A 20140-nucleotide genomic window follows, 5' to 3' on the forward strand; every position below is an offset into this window, starting at 1 on the left:
CTAAGAGATTTAGACCAGGGTTCCACTTTTAGTATCGACTGACCCCTTATCCCAATTCCTCTCTATCCCTAAGGCTGTTTCTTTGCTTCAAACTTTTTTAAAATGTTTATTTATTTATTTTTGAGAGGTGGAGGGGGGAGGCAGAGAGAGAAGGAGACAGAAAATCCCAAACAGGCTCCACACTGTCAGAGCAAAGCCCGAAGACGCGGGGCTCAAACCCACAAACTGTGAGATCGTGACCAGGAGTTGGATGCTTAGCCGATGAGCCACCCAGGTGCCCCTCTTCGCTTCAAACTTAATGGGGTGCTTCAGGCAGCCTGTCTGTAACAAAATGAATGGGATAAATAACCCCCTTCTAACTCTGCATTTCTCTAATCAGGCAACTTACTTCCTCTTCCATCATAACTGTGCAAGCTTCCATTTTTCCTGTGGCATTTGATGAGGCTTTCGAAATTGGAGTTTTCCGGTGGTTATCTGTTCTTGGAGACATGAATATTGAATATTGCTGTGAAAGGCGATCTTAGTAACGGTCTGTCTCTGTCACCATCATTTACCCACACCGGTAAATGTGGGTCAGGAGACATTGCCACGCATCCTGGTCTATGGCTCAGCTCCAAACAACTGCTTGCATCCAAATTAAGAGTTGAGAAGATAATTATATTCCCTTTGCTATTTCTAATGTTTATTTTAACATTAGCATATAAACCTATTTCTATTGTTTTGGGTTTGTTTCTGCAGGTGCTTTATTCTTCCGAATGATACAATCCATTGTGAGAGAGAACTGTATCAATCAGCCAGAGCCTGGAAGGACCACAAGGCATACATTGATAAAGAGGTTAGCCACGGCTATGTGATTGGAAGGTGTATTCCAAATGTGAGCTCGGCTCGCCAGCCCGGCTGTGACCGGTGGGGCTCACTGAGCATCCACTTCATCTTTTTTTTTTTTATAATTACAATTATGTGAAAAATAGAATAGCAGGGTGTTTATCTTTCCCCAGTGATAGAGGGATGGTCCTGCCTGAAAACAATATAGAGTGTAAAAATCATAGCGGGGACTGGCCCAACGCAGACTGAAATCTCTGCGAGGAAATGATTCAGTTGCTAAGTTGAGACATCTGTTAATGTTTACCTATAGCACATCAGTAGGAATATCGAGGTAGGCGTATTCCGTGCCCAGTGGGTTTCCAAGTTAATTATCATCTCAGATGAATAGCTAGGATGATGGAACACAGAAAGTAAAAGAGAGGTAGGCAGCATAGAAAATCCTTGCCTTAAAAGGTAACTGTTCAAGTATGTGTCTTCCAGATTGAAGCTTTGCAAGATAAAATTAAGAATTTGAGAGAAGTGAGGGGGCACCTAAAGAGGAGAAAACCCGAGGAATGTGCCTGTAGTAAACAGAGGTGAGCGTGTAACCATCCCACGGTCTTTTTTCTAAACTCGTGTTTCCGCAAGCTACAGTGATAAGCAGCAGGCTTGTTTCTCTCTTATGCCAACAGAAGGCGTAACAAACTGAATTTGTTACCATGTACTGTAATGACCTAACCTGTTCGGGTCAAATGAGATCCGTCATAAACCTCAGCCCAAGGTTAAAAGGTCCCTTTGAGCTAAATAGTTACGACAAAGTAACAGCTTTCCTTCTATTCCGCCTTCTGTTTCTAAAATGAACTGTCTGATCAAATGTGGGACTAAGACTCACTTTTCAATCTTCTTGCCCGTAGCTATTATAATAAAGAGAAAGGTGTGAAAAAGCAAGAGAAGGTGAAGAGTCATCTCCACCCATTTAAGTAAGTGACTCTCTGTTTTCCACATTTGCTGGGAGTGAAGGACTGTCCACTGGGCACTTCTGAACCACAGCAGGGACCCCCTTGTTCCAAGTGGTGCTGCTTCATAAAAGCAGATCCAGCCAAGAGGGCACCCAGTCCCAGAAGCTGGAAACAAAGCCCACGCCTTGCCGAGAGAGCATGGCAATGTTTTTGGAATCCTTTGAGGAGGAGCTATGAGGAGTTTGCTCTAATTCTCTATGTGCTGTCTGCCAATGTTGGGAAGGTAACTGGATTTTATTCCATGCACTGTTTTCTGTGGACAGTGATTGGGAAATGGGGACCGTCTTGCTTAGGTTGGTGTATTCCGTAGGGTAGTCTGCAATTGTGCTGAGTTCTGAAAGTTGGAAGAAATACACGTATTTTTAAAATAATAATATAATTGGCATATGAAGGGGATTTAGGATATTAGAAGTTGAGCCTTTTATGGAAAATAACAAAATACTAACCAAAGGAAATTCTCTCCAAGGCATCTAATCCAACTACCCATTGACGTTATGGCTGATAAATACTGAGTCCCCAGGAAGTGAGGCCATTTGTCCACAGAGTGTGGCAGGATCCACGCATTCACGTTGACATGGACTTCCACCAGTGTTTACATGTACATAAGGAAGAAAATGTTGATCCCTTAAGGCTCAGTCAAATTCTTTTTATTTTTTTTTACAATTTTTTTTAATGTTTATTTTTGAGAGGTGGGGGAGGGGCAGAGAGAAGGGAGACAAAGGATCCGAACGAAGCCAGCTCCGTGGTGACGGCCGAGAGCCCGATGCTGGGCTCAAACTCACGAGGTCAGGACCTGAGCTGAAGACAGATGCCCAACTGACTGAGCCACCCAGACGCCCCAAGGCTCCGTAACATTCTAAGCGAGCTGTCACTTAATGAGTATGCCTTCGTTCTTGCCGATTAGAGTTTGAGGAGGCCCTCTGTGAAAAATAAAAGTCATCTTATTATTGTGTGTCTGCCTATTTGTGTGAGATACAGAGCGAAGATAGTAGTTTCCGCTGGGAAAGTGCTCTCCGATCATTAACAGATCCCTTCTGTTGGGATAGGGAAGCTGCTCAGGAGGTAGACAGCAAACTGCAGCTTTTCAAGGAGAACCGTAGGAGGAAGAAGGAGAGGAAAGAGAAGAAACGGCAGAGGAAGGGGGAGGAATGCAGCCTCCCGGGCCTCACCTGCTTCACGCACGACAACAACCACTGGCAGACGGCCCCGTTCTGGAACCGTAAGTTTTGAGTGGTTTGGTTTTTGAGGGTTTTTTAGAAATCTTTCTCCCAGTTTTATGGAGTAGCGCTGTATAAGTTTTAAGGTATATAGCAGACAGACCTGACGTCTATGCACAGTGGAACCTTGGATTGCGAGTAACTTGCTCTGCGCGTGTTCTGCAAGGCGGGCAAACGTTTCTAATAAATTTTAACTGGACAAACGAGCGATGTCTTGCAGTACGAGCGGTCCATGACGCCGAACGTCACACGATCACAGCTGAGCCAACGGCTCTTGAAATTCGCTTTGATACACAAGTGCTTTGGATTACAAGCATGTTTCCAGAACGAATTATGCTCGAAAACCAAGGTTTTGCCGACTGTGAAATGATGATTGCATTAACACCCGTCACCTCGTATCAGTTGCTCCTTGTAAATGCCACTAACTGCTGCCACGCAGAGACAGTGACTCACACTACAGTCCTGAAGACCAGGGCTTCAGCAGCATAAAACCAGGGATCTAGAATAACTCAAGTGGGGAGCATCCTCTTATTTTCTAGAATGATTTTTGCCAAGCATTATTTTTTTCTTTAGAGATTTGTTTTCACATTTTACTTGAAAATGCCAAGCTCGCCCTGGGTCTTTCTCCTGTTGGTGTTATTTCACATAGTGCCCACCTCCTGGCAGAGTGCCCACCCAGCAAGACTGCTCTATGACTGAATAACTAAATAAATGGGCAGACGATTTTGCCTCTTATGTATTTTGTTGCTGCTGTATTTCATGTAATGCTCTAAGTATAATAAAAGGAAGTGAAACCCCCTTAAAGGCAGGAGCCATATCCTACTAATTCTCAGCCCCCTTAACTACCTAGTGTCATGTTTGCGGGGAAGAATAGAGACTCCACAAAATATTTAGTTTTATACGGAATTGCTGATGACATGGAATAATAACAATTGTGTGCTTTTAAAATTATACTTAACATTTGTTTTGGTGGTCTATGCACAGTGTTCACTGAGGCCATCTAGAAATAATGCCCTAAATTCTTGTGTCACATCATCTGATTGAAGGCTTACCGACCCAGGGAGTAGCTAAAACCCCAGATCTCCTCATTGAAAAGATCACAGTAGGACCAGCTGGGTCAGTGTTTCTCCAAGTGGGATTTGGAGACTCCAGGAACCCAAGACCCATTCTTTGGGAGTTTCAGGCCTACCTGTGAGGATTTTTGTTTTGTCTTTCCATTTTGATGCTTTTTTTTTTTTTAATTTTTTTTTTCAACGATTATTTATTTTTGGGACAGAGAGAGAGCATGAACGGGGGAGGGGCAGAGAGAGAGGGAGACACAGAATCGGAAACAGGGTCCAGGCTCCGAGCCATCAGCCCAGAGCCCGCCGCGGGGCTCCAACTCACGGACCGCGAGATCGTGACCTGGCTGAAGTCGGACGCTTAACCGACTGCACCACCCAGGCGCCCCATCCATTTTGATGCTTTTTGATTTCAGCGTTCAAGTTTGCATTTTCATTTCCAGCCACGCTAAAGCCAAGTGAACTCTTAAACTCATAGCATTCTGACTTTCCATGGTGTTCCCTAAACCGGGACATGAGGATCTCTGAGGGTCATTCAGGTTGTGGGGGTCTGTTCTCCGCCAAGCTCTGGGCTGGGCCCCTGGAAACACAGCAGCCTGAAAAATCATCTCCTGTGGGCAGAAAGGAATAGATGGAGAAATGCGGATCTTTAGGTCAGTGATGTGACATACCAGTGTTTGACCCTATACTGGTAGACACATGTCACCGTACGTTGGTCAAAGCCCATAGGACGTACGACACCAAGAGCAAACCCTAATGTAGGCTGTGGACTGTGGGTGATGACGTCGTGTTCATGTAGGTTCATTAGTTGTCTCCGTGTTGAGAGATATTGATAGTGGGGAAGGTTCTGCATCTGTGGAGATGGGGGTATTCTCTAGAAATTCTCTGTGCCTTCTGCTCAGTTTTGCTGTGAACCATCTTATGCTCTAAAAATAGTCTATCAAAATAAAATTAGAAAAAAAATCATTTCTCATTCGTTGTCTAAAACATTTCTTTTCGCTTAAGGGGACAGATTTAGTGTGTTTAATACTGGATAGGTGGGTAAGTGACATATAGTGGTTAAGGGTATACCCTCCAGCCAGACCCTTAATGCTGCTACTTGTCAGCTGTGTGACCTCAAATAAATTACTTACCCTCTCTGAGCCTCATTTTTCCCATCTGTAAAATGGAAATAACAATAATCTTTGTCTCATAAGATTTTTTTAAGGATTAAATGAGTTAATACATGCAAAGTACATAGTAGACAATGAATGCGCATTAAGTGTGCCTATTCCAACTGCTTTAAAAGTATTTGCTAGACAGCATATTTCTAAAGTTCAATTATCGTTGCAGGAGAGGTCAGAAATTTAGAAACTTTCTCTCTATAGAAGAAGACTGGATGGTTTGTTTTGTTTCCAAAGTGTCTGAGACACTTTCCACCAGAAAACCAGTGAGCCTCTGCATGATGCCAAAGCCGTTCAAGGTCATAGCCTGTCTCATGTGAAAGTGTCGTCTACAATGATCACAAATGACATCATCCCTCAATCCACTGAGCTGGGCTCAAGTCATCTGCAAACCCCTTCCCGCTGCAGAACCCCCTCTTTCCATGCACCATTTGTGACGTGTGGCCAGATGAGGACACTCAAGGGCACCAGTCCACCTCTTTATTTTAGAACCATTTTATCCTTTAAAAAAAATAAATAAAAGATAAAAATAACCAGAAATGTAAATTCTGATAATTCCCTTCCCGTTCTCCACCCACCCTATTCCAGAGACCACTGCCCCACGGGGGCGGGGGGCAAACCAACGTGCCAAAACTTCACCCTGGCCTTCAGCCTGCATTCACGATCATAGATTGCCATCGTCTTCCCCACTTTCCACCTCTTAGAGAGGGGGAAAATACAATTTTTTTAACATCTAAACACATGGTACTTACAAGAAAGAAAATGTGCCCCTAAGTTACAAAGATAAGGAAATGCTAGAATGGCTAGCCTGCCATTTCGTTTTTTTCATTCTCTGCCTTTCGTTTTTCTTCTTTACCAACAGTGGGATCTTTCTGCGCCTGCACGAGCTCTAACAATAATACCTACTGGTGTTTACGTACAGTTAATGAGACGCATAATTTTCTTTTCTGTGAGTTCGCCACTGGCTTTTTGGAGTATTTTGATATGAATACAGATCCTTATCAGGTAAGTCAGTATGTTTTCATTTTATGAAGGTTGTTGGAAACAAAACAGCCAGAACATGAGCTTAAATATGTTGTCCTGGCCTCTTCACCCACAGCTCACAAACACAGTGCACACAGTGGAACGGGGCATTTTGAACCAGCTACATGTACAACTCATGGAGCTCAGGAGCTGCCAAGGGTATAAGCAGTGCAATCCAAGACCTAAGGGCCTTGAAGTCGGTAAGGGGGGAAAAAAGGTGGTGGTTGTTTTTGTTGTTTTTTTCCTGTATTTCCTGGGAAATTCTTTGTGTTGTCAAGTTTTCTGCCTTTGAAACGACGCTATGCATAGAAACCCAGAGATTGGGACACTTCCAGGCAGTTCCAAACATAATCTGTTCTCTAAGTTTATCTCTGGGAACATTAATGAAAAATTTAACACGCCAAAAGATTTGGTGAGTGTTTTATTCCAATTTGTCCCACACGTCTGTTCTGCTAGTAAACCTTCCTGATAGAAGCATCCACTGGCAAGCGGGATGAAGGCATTGGGGATTTATTTGTTCTTGCCGTCAACAGGCGTGATCTATACTCTTAGGCAAACCAGGATATCCTCATTTTTTAACTGAATTTGGATGGGAACACACAATGTCCTGTTTCTGCCTAGCACAGTTGGGAGCTGCCCTAATTGGATCCCTGCCCGTGACACAGTGAATTCGATTTCTTGTACCAGTATTTCCCCTCTGAAACTAGAGATACTTGGGTTATTCACTGTCTTGGGATCCAGCAGTGCTAGAGGGTCCATATGGAATCAACTAGATGCTCCCTCCCAGATCTGCAGCATTAAACTAATTTCGCCTGTGGTTCGTGAGGCTGCCATTTTTTTCAGTGTCTGTCCCAGCTCTTTCCTAATTGATGAGGATGCTCAGTTTGTCGTAATTCCTGTAGAAACGTAAATTCCAGCAGTCCAATGAAGGGAGGAGAAGGAGCTGGCACTGGCGAGGTCATTGGCATCAGCACGGCAGCCAACCCCAAAAGAGCGAAGAGCTGAACTCTGTGGTGGTGGGGAGTGGTTTGCAGGAGACCTTTGTATGCAGCTGAGTTTGCTTTGTGTCCCTAACAGCCGGTGTCTCAGGGCACCTGGCAGGGCCAATATCACCAGCCCTAAAAGTAGGCCTCTCCCCTGGGTCATGTGACTTGAAGGGGGGGGAAGGGGTCCTACCTCCAAAAAATCAATGTCCGCCTCCTGTCATTTCCACCCCTGCAGGGTCCTGAGGCTTTCAAGCTGCAAAGACCCCAAAAGAAATTATAAACACTGTGAGAGAGGTCACCTCACAGCCATCGGCCAACACTTCTCAGTTAACACCTTAATCAAATCATTTGGCCGCCTGTAAAGTCCAGTCCTGACTGAGCTGCAGAATAGGTCTTTGGTCGCTGACCCCACCCAGCTCCAATCTTTTCAGATATCCTGCTTATCTGAGCGTTTCCTCAAATCTTACCCCTCCACACACCAAAAACAAAATAAACAAACCAACGAAAAGTCTCAATAAGGCCTAGAAATTGAACCAATTATTGCTTTTTTGAAATTTTATACCCAGACAGCTCTCCCCCAAAGGACCTGGCTCTCTTACTGGTGGTGACCTAACTCTGCTCAGGGAAGTCTGATAGTCTCTTGATGGAATGACACACAAGGGAGAGCCAGTGAAGCCAGTGGTCCCCTCCACCTTCTAGACAATTCCTACAGGAGATGATTGTTGCCCTCCCCCCTTTTTTCCCAACTGTTTTGTCTAAAAATAACCAAAATTTTACTGAGACTGACTGGAAGTATTTTTCATACTGCTTTTAAATGGGCTCTCTCCTCCTTTGCCACCAAAGAAACTCCTGTACATTTTATCTCAAACCTTTTAATTTATAGCTTTCACTGCTCATTTTGAACCTGTCTACTAGGACAGGTGTGGGACTTCAGCACTGTCTGTATTTAACACAATATGTTTCTTTCTAGGATTTAGATGTTGTACATGGAAAACGACATAGTGAATGGTTTTATGAGTTCTAAAGCTAACATAAATTACTCTTGTATTTTCCTATGTCAGGAAATAAAGATGGAGGAAGCTATGACCTACACAGGTATTCACATTTTTTTTTATTCTCCCCCACAGCTTCTTTCCCAATAATTGCATGATCCAGCCATTTCAACTAATTTCTGTTCCTCACCATGCTGCACAGAGCAAAGTGTGGGTGCGTGCATGTGCTAACAGCATTCTCCACCATATTGTGTCGTTGGTTACAGATCTGTCATTTTGCTTTTAATCAGCTGACTGTCACAGCGGGATGTCTCTCAGAGCATTTACTCCCATGCGTGTTTGCTCATTAGATGATGCTTTTAAGCATGGATTGCTGTGAAAGGGGGGGGGGAAAAATAGAATGACCCTTGGGAGCCCTGGGGAGAGTTTGGGAGAATTCTTTCCCTTGTGGTGCTCACACATTGATTTGGTGGAGAGGCTTCATGGAAACTGGTTTAGAGATTTTTTACAAAGTATAATTGAATGTCAAAGACCCAAGACCCAAAAAGGAGTGATGGGAAATTTAAGAGCATTCAAAAGCCAAAGTTGGAGGAAATAGAAGGAGCTTCCTTGTTAAGACTCCTTAATTAGAGTGGGTGGTGAAAGGCAGCAGTGATACGATTCCAAAGGCTCTGCAGGGTGGTGGTGAGTGAGGAGAGGGTGCTGGGTTGGGGACAGGGTACCTGGAGTCAAGCCCTACAGAGAGGTCTTAGCACAGCACAGAGACAATACCGCCTGACACACCCAAACTTCATAAACAGGCCTCAGCCCAGCCACCTTGTTCTCTCCAACCCTCACCCATCCCTCTTACCTCATGTTCAGTGAGGGGGTCCGACATGCCTGGTGGCCATGTCACAGGATCACCTGGCATCATCAGCCCTTGATATTTTTCCACTCTAAGCGTAGACCTTAGGTGGATTTGTCAGAAACGTGCGGTGTGGGCAGGAGGGGACTGTCCTGACCACCTCCACTGTGGGGAAACAGAGTCACGATGAGTCAGCACCATAGTTGAGGAATCCATCAGAGGAACATGGGCTTCCTTGGCGCCATGCCAGGGAACGCTGTTTGCCCCACTGCCTCTCTCCAGCCTCCTGAGCTGTACTCTCAGATTCTTCCTTTTCCGGGGCACCTCACTGATCTGACCAGAAGCTAAACAACAGGAAAGGTGGTGGGGAAGATGTAAACAAATAACAAAACAAAGAAAGCTGGACTTCTGAGGATGTTTAATAACCATGTATGTATCTCTTCTTTTTCTCTTCTCTCCTGTCTTCTTCCCTTTCCTCGCTCTGCCCTCCCCCCCCCACCCTGACCCCACATCACCCCCAGCACACGTAGGACAGAGCAGAAGAACCCACCCTTAAGCTGGTCTCACCAGGGCTATGGGCTGACGAGGTAATATCCCGCACACCAGCATTGTTTCGCCTGCTTCCCAGGGGCCACATTAAGACATTTCCAAAGTGTGACATTTTTAATGGACCTAACACTAGATATTGACTTTACGGTTATTTTATGATGCACTCAATTTTACAGCTAAGGGATTGTCAGTTGAGCTTTCTTTTACTTCTTGTCATGAACGAGGTAAAAGGGTATTAATAGGCTATTTAAGTCACCGGCCTGGTCAGAGCTGAGTCAGAGAGCTATTCTCCATCAAGTCATACCCGGCCAACTTTGGAAGAATGTTTAACTGCACTCTGGTCCTGATTAAATGGCAAGCATCTGGGACTCTTCCCTCTCCCTTCTCTGCCACCCACCACTAATTCCGCCATTTGTGAGGCCATTGGTCAGAGCCTTGGTAACTCGTTGTTGACGGGGTCGCCTGAGAATGTGGCCGTTGGAAGCACATGTGCAAGGTGACAGAGTTACCCGTTGCCTCTTCCTCCCTAAATTCCTTCCCAAAGGACAGATAGGTGGACACTGTGTAACACGCAACGACTGGCACTTCCAGATCCTACCATTTCATGATGTGTGTGGGGGGGGGGGGGCAACCTGTCTTTCGGCCGACACCCACACTGCAGTCAAGAAATCCTGAAACAGGGCTACTGAGGGAGCATTTGCCTGTCCCACCTGGGGACTCACTGGATACCCAAATGCAGTGTTTGACATGGCCTCCCCTGCTCACTGTGCCCCGTTGGACTGAAGGGAACAGGTGTCAAAAAAGCCACCGTAGGTGTGGACCCACCGAAACGACTGTCTCAGGTGGTGCTTACCGGGACACAGCCCTCCAGCGATGGCTCTCTTACCAGGTTTCAGAAGCCTCGATTCTCCAAGAAGATTCGGATTTTTTTTTTTTTTAGAAAACGAATTAAATGCATTTTCATATGAAATTTCATTATAAAAGACTTCGAGAAAAGTGATAGTAGCCAAACCTGAGGGATGTGAAATTAGAAAATTCAGCAGTGTTTCAGAAACGTTTCTCTCACACAAGATTGACTAAGAGCTTTTTGACTGCCTTCAATTCTGAGGATGTGGAAAAACTAATCTTTACATTTATTTGTTAAAGGGCCTTCCAAAGGCAAGTCTGTTCCCCGTTCAACTTCGTATTTATTCTATTTACTTAGTGCCGTGGCATGCGCATGAGGCCGGGACAGACTGCAATGCTTTGCTTACTCATACTGGTCATTTTCCAGTTAAGACAAGCACAGAGCAGGGGCACCGCTCAGAAACCAGCCGCCATGACTCAGGAAGGAATGTTTGGCTCGAGTTGAAAGCCATCATTTCTGTGTTGCAAAATAGAATAGGATCAACAGGTTGAGGGGGTGTTTATTTTTCCCACTGCTTGTGAAAGCTGATCCTGCTGCCCTTTGATGGCCCAGAACTGCTCCTGGCAGCCGTGCTATGTGTCCATGGCAGGCAGCGTGGGGCCGGCCGGTGGTTCTGGGCAGCCTCGTGCTGGCGGGGCTGCTTCCTGACCCGTGTTCCACGCCCAGTAGACCGGCAGGCCACGCTGTGCTCCGTCCTCGGCACCCATGCTCTGCCCACGTTGCATTTACACTTTTTTACCCATCTGCCCTGTGGCCACAGCTGGCGGCTGGCAGATGGGTGTGGGCGACCTGGCTGCGTGTTAGGGGCTGATTAGTGCTGACGGGCCGGTGTGCCTTGGGTTCAAATCCTGCCTCACTAGCAAGAAGTGGAGAACAGAGCCTGGCAAGCCTCAAGCCCCGGCAATGATGGGTGTTATCAGCGAGACGGGCGTGGATGCAAAACATTAACAGGAAGGAGACAGTGTTTGAAAGGGGATGGTGATATTATGATTCCAAAGGATGTTACTCTACTTCATGAGACACAAAAAGAGATGCTCATCAGCACCACCCCGAGCTTCCTCATCACTCACTGCCAACCCAGAGCTCAGTCTTTTTTCTGAACTGCCTGAACGTACTGAAGGACAAAACCCAAACTTCACTTCCCGGCTCCGTGTTACTTTAAGGAAGCTTCAGCAGGTTCCGTTCTCTCTGTCACATCTCAGGACTCCATTTTATTTACTCATTTTCTCTCCATATTTTTTCCAGTTCTGCTAAGAAATAATTGACGTAGGTCACTGTGCACCCTATTTTATTTTTACGCTGTGCTTGCTTAGCTCTGTTGGACTTCTCTGTTTAAGGTGCTTGACCAAGAGTTGGGTTCAGGTCAGGGTTTGGGGTTAAAGGGATGGGAAGTGAGGCTGGCCTCCTAAGGTGATGGGGGCCTTAGGGTCAGATTTGTTAGGACACGGATCAGAGGCGGGGTCGCCATATGCAGTGGACAGCTTGCACCCTGCCCAGAAGTGTGCCCTGGGGAGGACGGGCAGCCACTGACATCCAGCCAGAACTCTGCTAGACAAGCCCTGCCAACTGGCGGGATAAGTTTTTCATCACACAGCAGTGGCCACTTGGTCAGGATCAGGGGCAGGGGCAAGTCAGAATTAATCTAAGCTCCCAGAGGATGTCCAAAATTTTGTCTTTTCCAGGGGTGATTCTACACCTGGTGCCTTTCTTCTCCATAAAAAAAGGAACAAAAGTGTTGCAGGACTCTAAGCCCTTACCCTCCAAACTGAGGAATATAATTTACCTTTAATTGGTTTCAAAATAGAGAGGAAAGATAAGAGGGGGAAAAGCTAATCCTCTTTCGTCCATTCAGTAAATAAATAAAGAAGGAAAGAACCCACATGACCACCTGTATGCAAGCCACTGCCTTGGAGGAGAATACGGTCAAGTATTATCATTACTGTTCAGAAAACAAAGTGTCCCGACAGGGGAAGAGATGATTCTGTAAGAGCCGTGTGGGGCCCCTAACCCAACCCCGAGGAATCCAGGGAAGCTTCCCAAGGAGGTGGCATTTCATGCTGCATGCTGAAGGCAATGCTGGCACCATCTAGAACGGGATATTGAGGAAAGAAAACCGGTCCAACTAGAAGGGACAGTTTGTGCGAAGGCAAGATCCATTCGGGGGACTGTGATCAATTCAATGGTAGTGCAAGGGAATGGGAGGCGAGCAGAAGAGGTAAACAGAGCCAATTTCACAAAGAGTGCTATATGTCGGGTGACCACAGAATTTATCTTCCAAACAAGGATGTTTCCACCAGAGAGGGCGTACTAAAAATAATTAAAATGGTCTATATTTGACATATGTATTTGCTGACCAATGGTATGGTCAGTGGATTTATAAAATAACTGCATTTAAAAACTATTTTCTAAACTAAAACTTCAAAAGTTCTGGACAAATGCTAAACTGAACAGGATGCCAGTACAACAGATATAAACTGGGACCCTTGGGCAATCTAAACAATCTGATCACCCTGGTTACCTACTACCTCAGAGGATTGGGTTTTAGGGGTTTTTTTTGTTTTTTTTTTTTAATTTTTTTTAACGTTTATTTATTTTTGAGACAGAGAGAGACGGAGCATGAACGGGGGAGGGTCAGAGAGAGGGAGACACAGAATCTGAAACAGGCTCCAGGCTCTGAGCTGTCAGCACAGAGCCCGACGCGGGGCTCGAACTCACGGACCGTGAGATCATGACCTGAGCCAAAGTCGGCTGCTTAACTGACTGAGCCACCCAGGCGCCCCAACAATTTAAAATTTTAACTGCACTTTCTCATCTGTAAAAATTTGCTAATAATATGCATATACAGAACAATATGTAAGGATTACATAGGCTGATATCTGACAAGTGCTTAGCACAAGTAAGCCCTGAATATATATTATTCTATGAACAGTGTTTGATAACAGAGTTGAATAGTGAGAGATATGCCAAAGAACCCTAGAGTTTTGAAGGACATTTACCTTCACGTTAATGAGTAATAAAATTAGCAAGTTTTTTACTAATCAAGGGCTAAGAAAGAGGGAAAATTATGTGCTTTTGCCCCAATAAGAAAGTATGTGCTTTTAATCAGTCATTGACTATACAAAGTTATTTGTCTATAGCTAAATGACATAACTGACATTTACTGATAGTTCTATACTGTCTTCTTAGTTGAAGGTTTGTAGTCTTTTATTTGTAAAATAAATAGGTATTCTTGCACTGCCTCAGTAAAACTAGTGCACGAGAAATCTTCCATGCATAGCAAATAAAAAGGTATTTATGATTGGCTTTTAGTTCCTTGCAGGACCCTGAATTCATCAGAGGCTCTGAAATTTCAAAACCCAAAGCAAATTTTCAGGCAGCATGAAAGTCCTCCACAATACACACTGATTTGGCCCCAAATATTGGAAACTCTGTGCCTTCAGAAAAACATTCAAAGACAACACAGAAAAACAGGGAAGGGCTTCAGAGAAAGGAATGGCTACATTAGTGCAGATACCCTGTTCAGGCTCTCTCAATTTTGTAAATCAAGTCAATGCCCTCAGAACTGAAAGCTGGGAAGAGAATAGCCATATCAATGAACACATCCTTCCAGTCAGCAATGATGGGTAAAACTACAAAGCTTGTGAATTTCCAGTGGACCTCTTACACTTTGCTGTTGGGCACGGGTACCGACATTCATCTACAGGTGTGATGTAGGCCTTCCCAACGTGCTTAGGATGAGAAGAGGAGGGTCACGAAAGGCTTTGCGGAGAGAATGATGTTCAAATTTAATTTTGAAGGCCGAGAGCTGACTCAGACGATGAGGCAGGGAAGCACATTCTAGGAAGAAATGCCAGTGCTGAGGAGGGAGAGAGCCTGGTGCTTTCAGGAAACTGTGCACTGTTTTGGCGAGGCTGTGGCAGAGATGATGTGGGGAGAGCAGGCCGAAGGAGTGGGAGGCATCAGGCCCTCTCCGTAGAAACTATCCTTTCTGCTTCTCAGGACACTCCAGCAGCCTTTGTTGATTGTAACACCACTGCTCCAGGAAGAGTTCCCATGCCACGCATGCGTGATCTCTCCCACCCGCTGGTAGAGTGTGACATAATTACGTGGTCATGTTCTTAAAAGCAAATAAGTTGCCGTCTGGAAAGAAATGTGGCTCAGCTTGCAACCTGCATGTGGTTTTGAATTGCTGTTAGTGGTTTTGCCATCTTTGTGTTTCCCAGATTGGATGAGAATCGCCTGGAACTTGAAATCATCTGCATTTATTTTGAAAATCCACTTGTCGGAGCAAACCTATTCATCCGTTTCCTCCCTGAGTAAAGAACTTCAGAATGGCCCCCCGAAAGGAGCTCCTTTTGTGATAGGAGGACTGGTAGAAACCAGGACAGAAATGTGGAAAGCTTAGTTCTAAGGCCTAACAAGGTGTTCACTTTATATTTTGATACAATGTCACATTTACAGAAAACTTGCAAGAATAGTTCCAAGAAATTTGACCTCATTTGCCTTATTGTTTTCTCTTGCTCTCCGGCTCTTTCTCTGCACATACACACAGGCTTCTTTTTTTCCTGAATCGTGCGTAATTTGCAGACATCATATACCTTTATCTGTAAGAGTTTTTGTACGTATTTCCCAAGAACAAAAACATTCGTACATAACTATTGTAAATTTATCAAAATCAGGCAATTTAACACTGATACAATACTATTATGTAATCCACAGTCCATATTCAAATATTGCCAATTGTCCCAGTATTGTCGTGTTTATGGGTTGGGGAGGATTTGGTTTTACTGGTCTGGGATCCAATCCAGAAACACACATTGTAGTAAACTGTCATGTCTCTTAAGTCTCTTTCCATCTGGGATAGTTCCTCAACCCTTCATTGCATTCGTGACATTCTGAAGTGTACAGGCGAGTCGTTTTGTAAAATGTCCCTCAGCTGGGGTTTTTCTGATGTTTCCGCATGATTGGACTAAAATTGTGCATTCCTGACAGGAATACCACAGAAGGGGAAGTGTGCACTCGGGATATCTTACCGGAAGCTACGTGACATCTGTTTGGTGGTCTCACTTTTGATTACTCGGTGGAGGTGTTGTTTGCTAGGTTAATCCACTAGGAGCCCCTATTTTTCCTTTTTTAATTAATAATTCATCCACTGCCTTTTGAGGAATCCATAATTCTTGCCTGAATCATTATGATGGCTGCAAAAGGATGATTTTTTTCCAATTCTGTTTTTCTGGCTACATTTAAGTGGTACTCTACCATAGACAAGAGAGTTCCCTTTTTCTTGTACGCACGTACATGTGTACGTACGTATGTATGTATGCATTTATAGCAAGAAGGATTCATAGATCCTCATTTTATCCCATGAATATCTTTTTGCTCCCATTATTTATTTTGATGACCAGAATGTCCCAGTTTGGGCCAATGATGTCCCTTCGGGTGTCCTTTTGGTGTGTCCCCATCATCTTTTGAGCACTTCACTGCTTCCTGGCCTAACACTATGTTCCAGGTTCACCTCGTATTTCACTCCTCGACCTCTGGAATCTGCCGTTTCTCCGAAGGACCCCAGTTCCTTTTAAGTGGGCAGCAGTGGCATCTGAACTAGGCTCGAGGTGCATAAAATTGATATGGAGGCATCTTTGTATGTAGACCCTCTGGGCGGACAGAGCTAAAATGCACGTGCAAGTGTATTGACAGCCACTCCTGTTTCTACAGATATGGAGATACGTGGGGACATAGCTATCTAGATATATTTAAAATTGTATGTTTGTACTGATACCTCTAATTCTAGTTTAACGGCATGAGGTTCATTCTAGTCTTCCTAGTTTCTAAATAACTTCCTTTTTTTTAACATGCTTACAATTATTTATTTGTTTATTTATTTAATTATACTTTGTTAATAGTAGACTCTTTATTTTATTTTATTTTTCAGGAGTAGAACCCAGTGATTCGTCACTTACATACAACACCCAGTGCTCATCCCTAGTGCCCTCCTTAATGCCCATCACCCATTTAGCCCATCCCCCCCACCACCCCGCCCCCAGCAGCCCTCAGTTTGTTCTCTGTATTTAAGAGTCTCATATGGTTTGCCTCCCTCTCTGTTTTTATCTTATTTTTCCTTCCCTTCCGCCATGTTCATCTGTTTTGTTTCTTAAATTCCACATATGGGTGAAATCATATATTTGTGTTTCTCTGACTGACTTCTTTTGTTTAACATAATACATCCTAGTTCCATCCACATTGTTGCCAATGGCAAGGTATCATTCTTTTTGATTGCCAAGTAACATTCCATATAAATGGTAACATCCTTTTCCAGCAGTGAGAAGCCTAGTTTCCATTATCCTCAATGGATTAACTCACCTGTTAAATGCTACAGCACACGGAAAGCAATTTCAGAATTGCTAAATCATACTGCTGTAAACACAAACCTGCTAACTAGAGTTCAATATATTTTTCAGTTCTTTCTGTCTTTAGAATGAGAGAAAATAGGTGGCTCAGTCAGTTAAGCGTCCAACTTTGGCTCAAGTCATGATCTCACAGTTCGTGGGTTCAAGCCCCACATCAGGCTCTGTGCTGACAGCTCAGAGCCTGGAGCCTGCTTCAGATTCTGTGTCTCCCTCTCTCTCTGCCCCTCCCCCACTCATGCTCTGTCTCTATCTCCCAAAAATAAATAAACATTGAAAAAATTTTTTAAAAAGAGAGAAAATAGCACTGTGTTTGAAGTTACTCAGAATAGTTCTGTTTTCCCTTCTTCTTTATTTTAGTTATGTTACCCCTTTGAAATACGGCAAGGTTTGTTTATTTCCATTTGCATTCCATTTTCGGTTCTATTTTTTCTCGTCATCAGTAGTTTAATTTTGTTTTTCAGTACGTAATACTTTAGCGTCGTTCCAAAAGTCAAAACTGCCAAAAGCATGTGCAGAGAAATGTTAGTCCTTCCCACAGTCTCTTCCCACCCGTGCACTGTATGTACATAACCAATCTCATCAGTTTTACCTTCCTCCGTTTCTGGTTGCAGTAGTAAGCAGACGGTGATATTTTATTTCTCTTACTTTTTTACACCAAAGGTAGTGTACTATATATATTGTATTGCACTTAGTTTCTTTTTCACCTAAAATATTATTTTCACTTTAAAATATATCGTCTCCATCGGTTCATAGAAATTTTCCTACTCTCTTTTCACTTCTTCCTAGTAATTTGTTGTGTGTATGTACCATAATTTATTCAGCCCCTCTTTTAAGTATGAGCATTTCAGTTCTCATATTTTGCAATTACAAATAGTGAGACAGTAAAGAGCCTTGTGCAAATATATTTCATATCGTTGAGGATATCTTCAGAGTAAATTCCTAGTTGCGGGATTACTGGGTCAAAGGTAAATGCCAATATGGATATATTAAATACTGCCAAATTTCCCTCCATATGGTTTGTACCATTTTGCATTCTCATCACCAGTGTACGAGGGTCTGCTTTCAACAGTTGTCAAGCTTTAAAATTATTTTTCCAACTGAATGAGAAAGAAAGGGTATCTCAGTATGGTTTGAATTTGTATTGCTCTTATTATGAGTAAAGTTGAACATGTTTTTGAAAGTTTAAAGGCCATTTTACTTGCTTTTGTAGATTATCTGCTTGTGTCCTATGCCATTTTTCTATCTGGTTTTTGAAAGAATTATCAGAAAGAATTTGCATCTTTCTGATGATGAGTCTTCTATCTAGGTACAAAAGCTGTCTTTCCACCTGGTTAAGTAAACTTCTAGGTCTTTCAGGAGCTTTTTATATTATCTCATAGGTTTTGCACATTTCTTGTCAAGTGTATTCAGAAGTATTTTATCTTCTTCATTACTGTTATGAATTGGGTTTTCCTCTCTCATCAAAACCTCTTTATGGGGTGCCTGGGTGGCTCAGTCGGTTGAGCATCCGACTTCGGCTCAGGTCATGATCTCACGGTCCGTGAGTTCAAGCCCCGCTTCGGGCTCTGTGCTGACTGCTCAGAGCCTGGAGCCTGTTTCAGATTCTGTGTCTCCCTCTCTCTCTGACCCTCCCCCGTTCATGATCTGTCTCTCTCTGTCTCAAAAATAAATAAACATTAAAAAATTAAAAAAAAAAAAACCTCTTTATGATTATCATGTGTGTATATGAGGGCTATTGGTTTCTGTGTATTAATTTTGTATCCTGCTACTTTAAAAAATATTTCTATTTTTGAGTTAATCTTGTCATTGATTTTCTTGGGTTTTCCAGGTATACCTGTCAGATATTTGCAAATAGAGATCGCTTTGCTTCCTTTCCTATTGGTTGTCTCTAATTGATTCCTCTTGTTGAATTGAATGAATTAATACTTCTAGTACAATGTTACCTTGTTCCTGATCTTAGTGAAAATGCTTTTAAGACTTCCTTTTGGGATGCCTCGCTGGCTCAGTCAGTTAGCATCCGACTCTTGATTTTGGCTCAGGTCGTGATCTCACATTTCGTGAGATTGAACCCCATGTCGTCGGGCTCTGCACTCACAGCACAGAGCCTGCTTGGGATCCTTTCTCTCCATCTGTCTCTGCCCCTCCTTCTCTCTCTCTTTCACTCTCTCTCTCTCTCAAAAACAAATAAACTTTAAAAAAATATTTAAAAAAAAATTCCCTATTGAGAGGACAGATTTTAGGACTAAGTTAATACATTTTTGTCATGTTAAGGAAATAGCCATTGACTTTTTTCTTTTTTTTTTTTTAGTGTTTTATTGCTAATGAATGTTGAATTTGTCAAAAGCCTTTTCAGCATCAATGGAGATGCTCAAATAATTTTCTCTGTAGATCTTCCAGTAGGATATACTATATTAATGGATGGGCTATGAATGAACCAACCTTTCATTCCTAGAGTAAATTCTACTAGGTTATCATGTGTTATATTCTTAATATAATATTGATTTCTATGCTTTGAAACAATTCATACAGCATTCAGATTCTCTTTTCCTTGAAGGCTTGATAAAATTCTCCTGTGAAACCACATGGACCTGGTGCATCTTTGAGGATAGTTTCTTAATAATCTTTCTTTCCCTTCTTTGGAAATTGCTTTATCTAAGCTTTCTATTTCTATTGGGTCAATTTCAATAAACTGCATTTTCCTGGGCAATTACCTGTTTCATCTGGGTTTTCTAATTTATTTGCTTTAAGGTCTGCAAAGTAGTCTCTCTCATGCTTTGAGTTTTGTATATTTCAATGATTATTTGTCCCTTGTGATTTTTTTATTTTGTGTATTTGAATTTTCTCCCCTTTGTCTCAACTAGTTAAACTAGTGATCGTCTGCTTTGACACTTCTTTAAAGAACCAGGATTTTGATTTATTAATGAGATATGTCATTCTTCTATTCTCTACCTCATTAGTTTTTGCTTTCACCTTTATTATTTCGTTCCTGGTGCTTTCTTTTGGTTTATATTGTTCTTTCTCCAGCTTTCTGAGTTTTGAGTTTGATTGATTTATTTTTTCGTGATAAAAGTGTTTAAGGCTATGAATGCTTAAAATGACACATAAGTATCACGCTTGATGCATCATAAGTTCTAATAGTGTTTTCATGATCGTTTTTTTAAGTTTATT

The 20140-nt window shown here is 43.0% G+C and overlaps 1 protein-coding gene across 6 annotated transcripts in view; it reads left to right on the forward strand.

Moving 5' to 3' along the window:
- Positions 1-20140, forward strand: part of SULF1 (sulfatase 1) — a 178788-nt gene that overhangs the window by 153109 nt on the left and 5539 nt on the right. For 3 of the 6 annotated variants that reach the window (XM_043601166.1, XM_043601168.1, XM_043601169.1), the window contains 8 exons: positions 739-835; positions 1306-1400; positions 1719-1784; positions 2870-3042; positions 6127-6269; positions 6364-6487; positions 8335-8368; positions 9631-9696. In XM_043601166.1, the coding sequence (XP_043457101.1) occupies positions 739-835; positions 1306-1400; positions 1719-1784; positions 2870-3042; positions 6127-6269; positions 6364-6487; positions 8335-8368; positions 9631-9696 (798 nt within the window). The remainder of the gene's footprint in view (positions 1-738; positions 836-1305; positions 1401-1718; positions 1785-2869; positions 3043-6126; positions 6270-6363; positions 6488-8334; positions 8369-9630; positions 9697-20140) is intronic. The other 3 variants (XM_043601167.1, XM_043601170.1, XM_043601171.1) reach the window with 1 other exon arrangement.

Source organism: Prionailurus bengalensis, chromosome F2 (assembly GCF_016509475.1).
Source record: "Prionailurus bengalensis isolate Pbe53 chromosome F2, Fcat_Pben_1.1_paternal_pri, whole genome shotgun sequence".
NCBI classification, from domain to species: Eukaryota; Metazoa; Chordata; class Mammalia; order Carnivora; family Felidae; genus Prionailurus; species Prionailurus bengalensis.